Source organism: Saccopteryx bilineata, chromosome X (assembly GCF_036850765.1).
Source record: "Saccopteryx bilineata isolate mSacBil1 chromosome X, mSacBil1_pri_phased_curated, whole genome shotgun sequence".
In the NCBI taxonomy this organism is placed as follows: Eukaryota; Metazoa; Chordata; class Mammalia; order Chiroptera; family Emballonuridae; genus Saccopteryx; species Saccopteryx bilineata.
Window position 1 is genome coordinate 76,349,255 of NC_089502.1, and position 15,289 is coordinate 76,364,543.

The following is a 15,289-nucleotide window of genomic DNA, read 5'->3' on the forward strand; positions in this document are numbered from 1 at the left end:
TTCAGGAGAACTTCTTACCAAACAATAACTGAAAATTAAGAAACTCTGATCCAGGAGTGGTGATATGAATCCCAAGAAAAAAATTCAAAAAAAAAAGAAAAAAATTCATGTTATGTGAATCTCAAGAAGGAATTTATCTGCTGAGATGGATCCTCATGGGCAACTAAAGGCCAGAATTCTATGAATCGTAACAGCCTAGCAGCCATTCTTGTGTACTCTGTATTCCAGAAAGAACTTCAGACTGAACTCTCAGCCTCCAGCACTACGCTTGACTTCTGACATTATCTGAGTCAACCATTGGAGGGAAGCTCTGGTTTCACATCTTCCTACCAATGAACTGAGACCTGCACTGTCTGATAAAAATGGCACAATTTGGGTCCTCATTTATACAAAACAGACCCAAATTGAGAACCAGGGTGGAAACTTTTTTTAACTGAATGTATTGGGGTGACACTGGTTCACAAAACCATACAGGTTTCAAGTGTACAGCTCAACAAAACATCATCTATACACAAAGCAAAGTCTCTTTACGTCCACTGGGTGGCCACTTTTGCTGTGATAGCCTCACTTTTGTTTCAATACAACACAATTTAAGTTGCCACCTGATTCTGTCTCCCAGACTGCACCTCCTTTTTTGCTCAAATAAATGCCTTTTATTCTCTATTACAGTCTAAAAATAATTTTTGTTTACAATGGTAAGGAAGCCAAATTTAAAAACCAAATCACACTTTGGGTTTTGGGTTCCACATGTAGGGAGCTTGGAAGTCACTGCCTTATTCTAACAACAAGCAAAAACCTAAAAAGACTAAAAAAACCCCACTTTTCTTGGATCCATAAGAGAAGGGAAGATACATGGTAAACCACTGCCCTCAAGATTGCAGAGAAGGACAGGCAACCACAAGGAGTTGTGGCTTACCACAGGAAAGACTCACAAGCAGAAATTGCCGAGGGAAGCACAATGAACAACTCCAAGTCCACAAATTTGATAACCTAGATTAAATGGACCGATGTCTTTAAAGACAGAAGTGGCCTAAACTCACACAAAATGTTAAGGCAGTCTGAATAGGCTTATATCTATTAAAGAAATTGAATAAAAAAATTAACAACCTTCCAAGAGAGAAAGCACCAGACCCAGATGGATTCACTGGTGAATTCTACCAAACATTTAAAAAAGACAGTATACTAATTCTCTATAGTTATCTTTCAGAAGATATAAGCATAAAGAATACTTCTTAACTCATTCTATGAGACCATTACCCCAATACCATAATCAGATAGATATTACAAGAAAACCGTGAACCTCTATCTTTCATGAGCATCGCTGTAAATATCCTCAAAAAATTTTAGCAAATAACCTCCCTCAAATTTTTTTTTGGAAATTATATACCATAACAAACAGATTTATCCCATGGACACAAGGCTGGATAAATATTTGGAAATCAATTAATGTAATCTATCATATCAACACACTAAAAAAGTAAAATCACATAATCACATAAAGGAATATAGAATGCCTGACCAGCATTGGCCGGGGATGCTGAGGGTCCCAGTTCAAAACCCTCAGGTCACTGGCTAGAGTGCAAGTTCACTGACATGATCCCAAGGCCACTGGTTTGAGCCCAAGGTCACTGGCTTAGCTTGAGCCTCCCGATCAAGGCACATGTGAGAAGCAATAAATAACTGAAGTGACACAACTATGAGTTGATGCTTCTCATCTCTCTCCTCCAACACCCATTCATCATAAGAAATTTTATTAAACCAGGAAGAGTAGGGAACTTTATCAATTAGAAAGACTTATCCACAAATAATGTACAGCTAATATCATACTTAAATAGTGAGAAACTTGAAGCTTTCCCACTAAAATCAGAATAAGGCAACGATGTTCCCTTTCATCACACCTTTCAACAGTGTACCAAAAGTCCTTGCTAGTGCAATAAGGCAAAAATGGGAAATAAAAGGTAAATATTGGGAAGACATAAAACTGTCTTTGTTCACAGATGACACAATCATCTATGTAGAAAAACTGAAAGAATTGACAAAAAAAAACCCTCCTAAAATTAATAAAGGATTATAACAAGGCTTTGGAATATGAGATTAATATAAAAAAGTCAACTGCTTTCCTATATACAGTAATAAACATAGAGAAAAAGATGTAAATAGAAAGTTTAAGGGTAGCTATTAGACAAAATAGACTTCAAGACAAAAAGATGTTACTAGAGATAAGAAGGGATTTTATAATGATAATATATATCTTCAGGAAGATATAATTATAAACATATGGACCTAAAAACAGAGGCTCAAAATACATGAAGCAAGTTTACAAAAGTGGACAGATACATAATGCAACAATGCTAGTTGGGGGTTTCAATACTCCACTTTTGGCCCTGGCCAGTTAGTTCAGCAGTAGAACATTGGCCTGGCATGTGGAAGTCCCAGGTTAGATTCCTGGTCAGGGCACACAGGAGAAGTGACCATCTGCTTCTCCACCCTTCTGTCTCTCCTTTATCTCTCTCTTCACCTCCTGCAGCCATGGTCATGGTTCAAGCAAGTTGGCCGTGGGCACTGAGAATGGCTCTATGGCCTCGCTTCAGGAGCTAAAAATACCTCGGTTGCTGAGCAACAGAGCAGCAGCTCCAGATGGACAGAGCATCGCCCAGTAGGCTTGCCAAATAGATCATGGTTGGGGCACATGTGGGAGTCTGTCTCTCTGCCTTCCCACCTCTCACTTATTAAAAAAGAAAAAATACTCCACTTTCAATAACAGAAAGAATCAAAAAGAATACAGTATCAAAAAGAATACATACAGAAGACTTGAACAATACTATAAACCTACAAACCTCACAGGCATCTTATACCACAGTCCACTCAATCTATTCAAATGCACACAGGGCATCACCCAGAATAGAACATACTAGGCCTTTAAAATGCCTCAGTAAATTTAACAGGATTGTAATCACACAAAGTATGTCCTCCATGTACATGGAATTAAATTAAAATAAAAAAGAATTTAAAAAGTTGTGTGGAAATTAACACACCCCTTAATAACCAGTAGGTCAAAAAATAAAACACAAAGGACATTAGAAAATACTTTGTGCTGAATGAAAAGGAAAACACAACATACCAAAACTATGGGATGGAACTAAAGCAATGGTTTGGAGACATTTCATAGCTATAAACAACAACATTAAAAAAGAAGTAAGATCTCAACCTTCTACCTTAGGAAAATAAAAAAGAAAGAGCAAACTAAACATAAAGCTATCACAGACAGAAAAAGTCATAAAGATAATAGTGGAAATAAATAAAATAGATAACTAAAAGACTATAAAAAAATTAAGAAAACCAAACTTAAATGCTTTGAAAAGATCCAACAAATTAACAGACATTTAGCTAGACTGACCAAGAAAAGAAGATGCAAATTACTGAAATCAGGACTCAAAGAGGGGACATCACTACTGACAAGTGGAAGAAGACTACAGGGGGTCTTCAGGTTATGACACAGTTCCATTCCTACACAGTGATGTAACCCAGATTTTGGTGTAAGTCGAAACACATCCTAGGCTAGCCTGAGTCACTTACCTATCCTAACACAGTTGTAAACTCATAATCTAGAACATAAGAACACAACTAAGCCATAGAAAAAGGAAAAGGACATAAATATATTGTACTGTACACTGTACTGTAGTAACAGAAAAAATGAGTAAGCAAAAACACATCTCAATTTTTTAAAGTTTTTATGGAAGTGAGCGTCGTATACTCAAAACGAAACATCTTATGTTCAGATGGTCGTAACCTGAGGACCCCCTGTATTCCTAAAAGACTGAAGATCTAGTGCCACAACTAAGCGCCCTTGTATAAAACTTTTAATCTCTCTTATTTCCATTTCCTTATCTGCACAAAATGAAGTTGATATGTATCAGTCATTTTCATACTACGAGCAGGAGAATCATTTTTTCAAGCAATCTTATAAGGACATACTACATAGGGAATTGATTAAAACATAACTCCTCTGCAGCAAGATGGGGATCTTAGAGAATTGTGGATAAGTTTCTTCTTCTTAAAAGAGCTTCTGATGCTCTTCTGGCAGAACCGTAGGTATCACCAAACATAGTTTCTAAATCACTGAACTAGATGACCTGTAATGATTCTTGCAGCTCTCAAATGTTATTTTTAGTCAATTTTTTTGTTAAAATTGCTATTATATAATTCATTATATTTCTACAAGATGGTGCTAACACATTCCATTTTCCATTAAAATGTGTTGTATATCATCATTTTTATAATTAATAATTTTATTACAGTCCATGATTATATAATACCTGTCATTTTTCAAAGTACTATTCTTTTACTTATGTTATCTTCATTACAACCCTGTGCACCCATTTTTCAGATTAGGACATCCCAGCACACAGTAGTAGTTAGGAGAATGACATGAAGTGACACAGTTGACTATTAACAGGTTTTCTCCTGCTAGCTCTATAATCTTCCCTAAATCTCACTGCCTGACTATGGATAATATTGTCAAATTCTCAAGGGAACAGAGGGAAAATAAAGGAGTAAACATTAAGTAGATTTGAAATAGATACAAACTTCCCTTTGGCCTATTTATTAAACCATTAATATTTATGTACATAAATACATTTATATTTACTTTATTTTCTTTAGTTCTTATTACAATACCACTGGTGATATATATTCCTATATAACCATAGTAAAGGATAAACATTGATAATTTTTTTCTTTTCAGAGACAGAGAGAGAGAGTCAGAGAGAGGGATAGAAGGAACAGACAGACAGGAACGGAGAGATAAGAAGCATCAATCATTAGTTTTTCGTTGCGCATTGCGACACCTTAGTTGTTCATTGATTTCTTTCTCATATGTGCCTTGACCGTTCAAGCAGACCGAGTAACCCCTTGCTTGAGCCAGTGATCTTGGGTCCAAGCTGGTGAGCTTTTGCTCAAACCAGATGAGCCCGCGCTCAACCTGGCGACCTTGGGTCTCGAACCTGGGTCCTCGGCTTCCCAGTCCAACACTTTATCCACTGCGCCACTGCCTGGTTAGGCCATTAATAATTTTTGTAAAAATCTAATAAATACTCTTTATTGTAAACATAATAGCTATCTTTAAACTCAGCAGAGAAATTACATAATGTGGGTTCACTGTCTCTAAGCACTATGAATTTAGAAAATAAAAGTATAATTTTTGCTGAATTCTCCTCTTCTGATTCCATGAAGAGACATAAAAAATTTTTATAGAAGAGACACACTTCTCTTCCCACTTGAGGATACAACATCTAGAGTAAAATGCTATTCCCAACTTATAGAAGAAAGCAATGCACATTAGCTATCAATTGATACAGGCTTAAATTAATTTTAGAGTAATTAAAAATGTTAGAAAGGGAGCTCAAAAATTATTCCTTCTCTAACAGACTGCCAGGCAATCTAATTATTTATTCACATCCGTAAACAATAGCAATACTAAGATTAGGTTATAGGTTTTTTGTTTGTTTGTTTTTTTGTATTTTTCTGAAGTGAGAAGCAGGAAGGCAGAGAGACAGACTTCCGCATGCGCCCAACTGGGATCCACCCGGCAAGCCCACCAGGGGGCAATGCTCTGCCCATCTGAGGCGTTGCCCCATTGCAAACAGGAGCCATTCTAGCACCTGAGGCTGAGGCCACGGAGCCATCCTCAGTGCCCGGGCCAACTTTGCTCCAATGGAGCCTTCACTGTGGGAGGGGAAGAGAGAGAGAGAGAGAGATAGGAAGGAGAGAGGGAAGGGTGGAAAAGCAGACAGGTGCTTCTCCTGTGTGCCCTGGCCAGGAACCGAACCTGGGACTTCCACACACCGGGGCAATGCTCTACCACTGAGTAGCCAGCCAGGGCCGGTTATTGTTTTTTTTAAAGATAATATAAACTGTAACCATGATCTCAGAAGGATGCTGAAAAAAAAAATCATACTTTCTTTGGATCCTGAGGAAAGACTGGAAGCACAGAATTCTTACACAGGGGTTGAGAAATATTCTCAATTTTGTTAAACTACAAAGGACTCTCCTCTTCAGGAATGTATAAGCACTCAGTCTGACATGTAGGCTAGAGAAGCAGGGTTATTTCAATTTCACTTATTAAGATTAATGTTAGATTATTTTTTACAGAACACCTTCACGATTTTATCTAAGTCTCTAGGATTTTGTCCAATTCAAGTATCTTCTGTCGTTTTCCCAATTGAGCTCTCTGTGTCTAACATAACAAGCGATTACAAATTTGAAGTTTTCCTATGTATATTCCTTGGCTTGGTTTTGTTCCATTAATTTTATTTGCCTGACCAGGTGGTGGCACAGTGGATAGAGCATCAGACTGGGATGTGTAGGACCCAGGTTCGAAACCCCGATGTTGCCAGCTTGAGCGTGGGCTCATCTGATTTGAGCAAGGCTCCAGCTTGAGTCCAAAGTCGCTGGCTTGAGCAAGAGGTCACATTGGCTTGGCTGGAGCCCCCTGGTCAAGGCATGTATGAGAAAGTAATCAATGAATAACTAAGGTGTTGCAGCTACAAGATAATGTTTCTCATCTCTCTCTCCCTTCATGTTGCCTGTCCATCCCTGTCTGTCCTTCTCTCTTAAAAAAAAGTATGAATTGGTAGTCACAAAATAATCCCATGGATGTAAAGTATAGTATAAGGAACACAGTCAATAATATTGCAATAACTGTGCATGGTGCCAGCCAGGTATGAGAAATACTATATAAAATATATGACTGTTTTAATATATATATATATATATATATATATATATATATATATATATATATGAATGTTTAATCACTAAACTGTACACCTGAAACCAATACAAAATAATACTGAGCCTGACCTGTGGTGGCGCAGTGGGATAAAGCGTCAACCTGGAACACTGATGTTGCCGGTTTGAAACCTTGGGCTTGCCTGGTCAAGGCACATATAGGAGTTGATGCTTCCTGCTCCTTCCCTCTCTCTCTCTCTCCCCCCTCTCTCTAAAAATCAATTTAATAAAAAAGAAATATTTGCTTTTAAAAAAAAGAAAAAAACCCAAAATAATACTGAAAGAAAAAAAAGAACACAAAAGATTTAAAATATAGTGGTGCTCTATAATTTATTATTATAAAGATTTTGATGAAAATATGGCTGCAAGTCAAATTTTATTTCTAAAAATATAGCCACTAAATATATAGTAAAAATATGATAACATCAGTTTATGGTATGTAAATCAGTCATGTCATATCACTATCGTATTTTTTTTTATAAGGCTTTCTAAAAAATAATGACAGGTACGAAGTCAACAATCCATCGGATACATGAAAATAACCTACATGTTATGCCACTTCAAGCTTCAGCCTACTCTTGCAACCAGTTCCCAGAGAATATTAGGCCTCATTCTTGGCATAAACTTCAAGCTCACTGCCATCGTCTTAAGCTACCTATGGTACCAACATGCCTTTTATTTTAATCCTTCCCATCCTACTCTTCTTCGCATACTAGTCTTTTGATAGGTTTATGCCATGAACTGTTTAAGTGCTTTACCCTCAAATCCTGCCAAATAGGACTCATTCATCATTCACTTTATTACAAGGTTGTTCATTCAGAGGAAACCGGTTGTAAAACCTATGCTAAACTAGTTAGCTTCTTAGATAAATTTTTTAAAATTCAATTTATAAAAGTGTGATTTAAAATAAAAATTTCAGCCTGACCAGGCAGTGGTTGCAGTGCATAGAGCGTTGGACTGGGATGCGGAGGACCCAGGTTCAAGATCCCGAGGTCGCCAGCTTAAGCGTGGGCTCATCTGGTTTGAGCAAAAGCTCACCAGCTTGGACCCAAGGTCGCTTGCTTGAGCGAGGGGTTACTCGGTATGCTGAAGGCTCATGGTCAAGGCACATATGAAAAAGCAATCAATGAACAACTAAGATGTCGCAACACGCAACGTAAAACTAATGATTGATGCTTCTCATCTCTCCGTTTCTGTCTGTCTGTCCCTATCTATCCCTCTCTGTGTCTGTAAAAAAAAAATCAGGTATACTGCACTTGTGTGAAGCATTCTAAATCAAAACAACTATAGCTCTTCTAAGTACATAAGCCTGTTCTGTCAGACATAGTTCTGTTTTTTACTTCCAACCACAGTTTACATTCAATACATCATTCTGCACCAGTTTCAGATGTACAGCGAAGTGGAAGCACAGTTCTTTTCAAAACTTGATCAATCTTTGAGCTCTAAAGTCTTTTACATAAACAAGTTATTTGCTTAAATATTTTGTTAGAGATATATATGTCTATAAGTACTATAATCTTAATGATCATGTTTGTATTTATTTCATTAATGACAAGTGTAAATTTCACACTAAACTAACCATGGGAGTATCTCCAAACAACGATAATAAACCCTGTACTAAGAAAGAGAAAATATTTGGTGAATTGATTTGATATATGTACTTTACTTTGTGATCCCGATATTCAAAATTTTCCCATAAACTTGTTTAGCTAGAAATTACTGAGTATCTGCTGTGTCAGAATCTGTTCTGGACCTATTCAGTATTCAGTAAAAGAGTCTGTGCATGTAGTTGCTATATTTTTTGCACTATTCTCTTGATATTTTCAGATCCAATACAACAGTATAAATTTTAGCATAGTACTGAGCCCATATTAAGTGCTAAATATATATATATACATATATATACTTACTTGACTGATATTAAAATACCAAAATTCATTTAAAATTAATAATTTTAGCTGATCCCATTCTCATTCACCCTTTTACTACGAAAATTGGCAGACAGCAATACGTCAAGAAGCAAAGAAAAAAGTTTTCATATTCTTGATGAAGATATAAACTAAGAATGGAGGGAGAGCATGCTCTTATGTTATATTAAGAATAGATACATTTTTCTATCACTGGAAATATGTAAGAATAATAAACAATACATGTTAAAGGAATAAACAAGTTTAGCATGTTAGCTTTTGAAGTCAGAGAATGTTTAATCTGCTGACATATCTATCCCATGCTAAGGATTAACTGAATTTTATAATAATGACATTCTTGAATTTACATTCATTATTTTGTTTACATTACCTAAGCCAGAAACAACTTTCTTCATATTTACGCAGCATGTGGGTTTGTACTCCAAAGTTGTAACAGAGAACAACAAGATATCCAGTCTGCAAAAGAAAAATATAAAAAAAGATCCATCAGATTCATGATTTCCTTACTATTAAAATATCTATACAGATCATACAGTCAGAGTAGGTAGAGTAGGTAAATGCAGTGCTCCCACCTCCCACAACCATATAAAAATTAGAACTGCAGAACAATCATCATTCAAAACTACCTGAAATCTAGCCAAACAGAAATCCTGTAACTAAAGATATACAGAAGAAGTCATTTTGAAACTGGTGCTGGGGGTCAGTCATGGAATAGGTTAGTCCCAAAGCCACTGGCAGTTAAAAGTCTAGAAAGATTATCTCAGCTGCTGAGGTTCTCCTCCCTGAAGAGAGAATGGTCCCAAACCCACATGAGGTCCCCATGATTAGGGTTCCAGAGCAAGGAAGAAAAATCCTCATAACTTCTGGCTGTAATAATCAGTGGGGATTCCTTTGTTTAACCCTCTCCCCACAGGGCCAAGATAAGGTGTCTTATCTGAGTTTCCATTGACCTGGCTAAACACTGTTCACCCAGCCCTGGTGATTTCTGGACACTTCTCCCAACCCAACTTGCAGGTCCTCCTAAGACATTTCCAGTGGCCTTTCTATATAAACAGCTTGCCATGATTCATGTTTCAGACTTCCTTAAAATCTCTCAAACAAGCAGCATCTGGCCTTTGAGTACCCAGTACTTCTTACTAAGTAGCATCAGGCCTGACACTAGCGGCAGCTGGCCTTGGTTGACAGTTTGGCCTCACCTGAGCACCTCCAACCCCATCACAAGTAGCAGCCATCTACAGAGTTCTGTAGCTCATGCCGGTGGCCCCAGGGAGGGGACAGGTGGTGGCTGAAGTTGCCCTGCACCCTCCGAGACGTGCCAGAGCCAGCGCACCTGAACCACCCAACCAACTCCATTAGCAATACAATCAAGGGGCAAACTCAGCAGGCACCAGAGTCTTGCTGAAGCCAAGTCCTGCTCTATGTGATCGAGCCCATGCACAAGCAGCTCCTCTGCTGCAGTCGAGGAGAGTCCACACAGCCAAACATCCTGGGGGTCAAAACCTCCCACTGACATGCCAATGGCAATCAAGGCTCAACTACAACAGGAGGGTGCACATAGCCCACATGGAAGGATACACCTGGAATGCCCAGCTCAGGTGACCAAGAAGGTTATGCCACTGGGTCCTATAGGACACTACACCTACTACATAAGACCACTCTACCAAGCCTGGGAGACATAGCATCTCTACCTAATACATAGAAATGAACACAGGGAGGCAATAAAATGAAGAGGAAAAGAAAACATGTCCTAAATGAAAGAACAGAATAGGACGTGTCTGGTTGGCTCAGTGGATAAAACCTCAGCTTAGCATATGGACGTCCCAGATTTGATTCCAGGTCAGGGCACACAAAAGAAGCTACCATCTACTTCTTTCTGCCTCCATCTCTCTTTTCTCTCCCTCTTTTCCTCCCAAAGCCAGTGGCTCAATAGGTTCTAGCACTAGCCCCAGGCACTGAGGATAGCTCTGTTGATTCAAGCGTAGGCCCCAGATGGGGGTTGCAGGGTGGATCCCAGTCATGGTTCATACGGGAGTCTGTCTCACTATCTCCCCTCCTCTCACTTAAAAAAAAAGAAAGAACAGAATAAAACTCCAGAAGAAGAACTAAACAAAATGGAGACATGCAATCTATCAGATGCAGAGTTTGAAACACTGGTTTTAAGGATGCTCAACAACTTAGGGAAAAGTAGAGTAACTTACTGAGAGCTTCAATGAAGAGATAAGAAACATAAAAGTGGAGATAGAAAACATTTTTAAAAAGTCAGAAAGAAAGAAAGAATGCACTAACTGAAATAAAGAATACATTACCAGTGATCAAGAGTAGAATAGATGAAGCAGAGGATCAAATGAGAGATTTGGAAAATAAGGAAGCAGAAACAACCAATAAAAACAGCAAAAAGAAAAAAGAATCCATAAAATGAGGATAGTTCAAGGATACTATGGGACAACTTCAAGCATACCAAAATTTGCATCGTGGGGGTGCTGTAAGGAGAAGAGAGCAAGAAATTGAAAACCCATTTGAAAAAGAACAAAAATCTTCCCAAACCTGGTGAAGGAAATAGACAAGCCAAGAAAGTACAGAGAGATCCAAACAAGATGAACCCAAAGAGGTCCACACCAAGACACATAATATTCATAATATTTAAAATGCAAAAGATTAAAGACAAAGAGAAAATCTCTCTTTTTTTGTGCATGTGCAAGAGAGAAAGAGAAAGACAAAGGGTCAGACAAGGACAGACAGATAGGAAGGGAGAGAGATGAGAAGCATCAACTCATAGTTGCAGCACTTGAGTTGTTCACAAATTGCTTTCTCGTATGTGCCTTGGCCAGGGGGCTCCAGCTGAACCAGTGACCCCTTGCTCAAGCCAGCACCCATGGGGTCATGTCTATGATCCCACACTCAAGCCAGATGAACCCATGCTCAAGCTGGACTTCAGAGTTTCAAACCTGGGTCCTCAATATCCCAGGTCTATGATCTATCCACTGCACCACTGCCTGGTCAGGCCAAAGAGAGAATATTAAAAGCAGTAAGAAAAAAACAGTTAGTTATCTACAAGAGAGCTACCATAAGACTGACAGCTGATTTTTCAAGGGAAACTTTGCAGGCCAGAAGGGATTGGTATGAAATTTTCAATGTGATGAAAGTAAGCAAGATTACTCTACTCAGCAAAGCTATCATTTAGAATCAAAGATAAAGAACTCCCCAGACAAGAAGAAGGTAAAGAGTTCATCACCACCAAAACAGTATTCCAAGAAATGTGAGAGGATCTTCTTGGGGTTTTTTTTTGTACTTTGTTTTTAATGTGAGAGGAAGAAATAGTGGGACAGACTCCCATACGCAACCCGACTGGGATCCCCCAACAACCTCTGTCTGAGGCCGAAGTTTGAATCAACTGAGCTAGCCTCAGCGCCCAGGGCCAAAACTCAAACCAATCGAGCCACTGGCTGCAAGAGGGGAAGAGAGAGAAAGAAGGGGGAGAGAGAGGGGAAGAGAAGCAGATGGTCACTTGTCATGCGTGCCCTGAACAGTGAAAGGATCTTCTTTAAGAAGAAAAAGGGGAATAAAAAGATAAAAAATATGAATTATAAAATGGTTATAAAGACATATCTACCAACAATTACTTTAAATGCAAATGAATTTAATGTCCCATTCAAAATACAGTGGTTGATTAAGAAAACAAGACCCTTACATACACTGTCTACAAGATACTTCAGATCAAAAGACACAGACTGAAAGTAAAGAGATGGAAAAATATATTTCATGAAATGAAAAAATTTTTTAAAGCTATAGTAGCAGTAATACTTATATCAGACAAAATAGACTTTAAAACAAATGTTATAACAATGAAGAACCCAGCAATTCTACTTCTGGGCATTTATCTAAGAAACTCAAAACATTAAATTGAAAAGACATAGGCATCCATGTGTTCACTGCATCATTGTTTACAACAGCCAAGATATGGAAGCAACCTAAGTGTCCATCAGTAGATGAATGGATAAGGAATGGTGCATATAAACCATGGAATATAAAAAAGGAATAAAAAAATGAAAGGAAAACAAAAATAAACAAAAAATAAGACTCAGACATAAAAAATAATGAAATTCTGCCATCTGCAACGAGGATGGACTTAGAGGGTATTGTGCTGAGTGAAATAAGTGAGTCATAGAAAGACAAATGCCATATACATAATTTCACTTATATGTGGAATCTAAAGAACAAAATAAACAAACAAGCATACCAGGAACTGACTTATAGGTACAGAGAACATTTTGATGGTTGCCAGATAGAAGGTGAAGGGATTAAGAAGTACAAATTGGTTGTTACAGAGTAGTTATGGGGATGTAAAGTAGAGTATAGGGAATACAGTTAATATTGTAATAACTACGTATAGTGTCAGATACCAGATTTATCAGGGTAGTCACTCCGTAAGTTATATAAATATCTAATCACTAGGTTGTACACCTGAAATTAACATAATATTGTATGACAACTGTAATTGAAAATTTTTAAAAATAACTAATTAAAAAGATAAAATCATACTGGATTAGGATGACTCAAACTTCAATGACTGGTGTTCTTATTGAAAAAGCCATATGGCCTGACCAGGCAGTGGCGCAGTGGACAGAGCATCGGACTGGGATGTGGAGGATCCAGGTTCAAGACCCCGAGGTCACCAGCTTGAGCATGGGTTCATGTGGTTTGAGCAAGGCTCACCAGCTTGAGCCCAAAGTCACTGGCTTGAGCAAGGGGTCACTCGGTCTGCTGTAGCCTCCCCCTTCCCCGATCAAGGCACATATGAAAAAGCAATCAATGAACAACTAAGGTGCTGCAACAAAGAATTGATGCTTCTTATCCCTCTCCCTTCCTGTCTGTCTGTCCCTCTCTCTGACTCTGTATGTCACAAAAGAAAAAAGCCCTGGCCATTTGGCTCAACAGATAAGAGTGTCAGTCCAGTGAATGGATATCCTGGGTTCAATTCCCAGTCAGGGCACACAAGAGAAGTGACCATCTGCTTCTCTCCCCCTCCTCCCCTTCTCTCTTCTCCTCTTGCAGCCATTGGATCGACTGGTTTGAGTGTCAGCACCAGGTGCTGAGCATAGTTCAGCTGGTCCAAGCACTGGCCTAAAGCATTGAGAATAGCTCAGTTGATTAGAGCATAGGCCTCAGATGGGAGTTGCTGGGTGGATCCTGGTCAGGGTGCATGCGGAAGTCTGTCTCTTTCCCTTCTTCTCACTTAAAAAAAAAAAAAAAAAGGCCGGCCCGATCTATGGTGGCACAGTGAATAAAGCATCAACCAGGAACACCGAGGTTGCCAGTTCAAAACCCTGACTTCCCTGGTCAAGGCACATATGGGAATTGATGCTTCTTGCTCCTCACCCTACCCTTCTCTTTCTCTCCTCTCTAAAGTGAATAAAATCTTTTTTTAAAAAAGCCATGTGGCCTGACTGGTGGCAGAGCAATGGATAGAGCACCAACCTGGGAAGATGAGGTCCCAGGTATGAAACCCTAAGGTCTCTGGCTTGAGCACAAGACCATCTGGCTTAAACTCAGGCTCACCAGCTTGAGCATGGGGTTGCCGGCTTGAGCATGGGCTCACTGGCTCAGCTAGTCCCCTGGTCAAGGCACATGTGAGAATCAATGAACAACTGAAGTGTCACAACTACAAGTTCATGCTTCTCATCTCTCCCCCTTCCTCACTCTCTCTCTCAAAAAAAGCCATGTGAGTGGCTTCTACAAAGTAGAACCTTTGTAGTAACACCTACAAAGGGTCCAATAAAGAAAAGAGAATCCAGCCCTGGCTGGATAGCTCAGTTGGTTAGAGCATTGTCCAGATACGCCAATGTTGCAGTTTCAATTCCCACTCAGGGCACATACAAGAATCAACCAATGAATGCAAAAATAATTGAAACAACAAATTGATGTCTCTCTCGCTCTCTCTCTCATTCTCCCCCTTCCTTATTCTTTAAAATTAATTTTAAAAATTAAAAAAAAAGATAATCCAGAGAGAAAGAGAGAGAAAACCATGTGGAGAAACAAAGGGGAGACTGCCATGTGAAGACAGAGATAGGAATTGGAGTAACGTATCTATAAGCCAAGGAGTGCCAAAGATTGCCCAGATGCTAGAAGAGATAAAGAATAATTCTTTCCTAGAGCCATCAGAGGGAGCATGGCCCTGCAGACACCTGGAGTTTAGTTTGCAAGCCTCTAGAACTGTGAGAATAGATTTCTATTTTTTTAAGCAAAAAGAAATCTGGTATGACTACATAATTAGTGTGTTCCATTTTAACAGCAGTTCAGGGTCTTTAAGACATAATTAAAGTGTTCTGTACAACAAAAGAACTCATTCTTCCTTATCAAAATCTCTCAATTTATTTACAGAGGAGCTACAAAATATTCAGGTTAGATCGTTAATTATGTATGAAAAAGTAATATGATATGTTACTAATAGAACTTGAAAGGTCCTTTAATAATAGGAAGTAGAAAATCTAATCATTGCCCAGCTAAAGGAGAAGCTAATATGCCTCTGTAGGTTGTCAGATTTAGTAAAAGATTTTAGATTAGAGGGTATATTC

At 38.6% G+C, this 15,289-nt stretch overlaps 1 protein-coding gene across 1 annotated transcript in view; it reads right to left on the reverse strand.

Moving 5' to 3' along the window:
- TEX11 (testis expressed 11) overlaps positions 1-15,289 on the reverse strand; it is a 177,839-nt gene that overhangs the window by 113,188 nt on the left and 49,362 nt on the right. Inside the window, exon 8 of the mRNA XM_066250480.1 lies at positions 9,088-9,173. Coding sequence (XP_066106577.1) covers positions 9,088-9,173 — 86 coding nt within the window. The remainder of the gene's footprint in view (positions 1-9,087; positions 9,174-15,289) is intronic.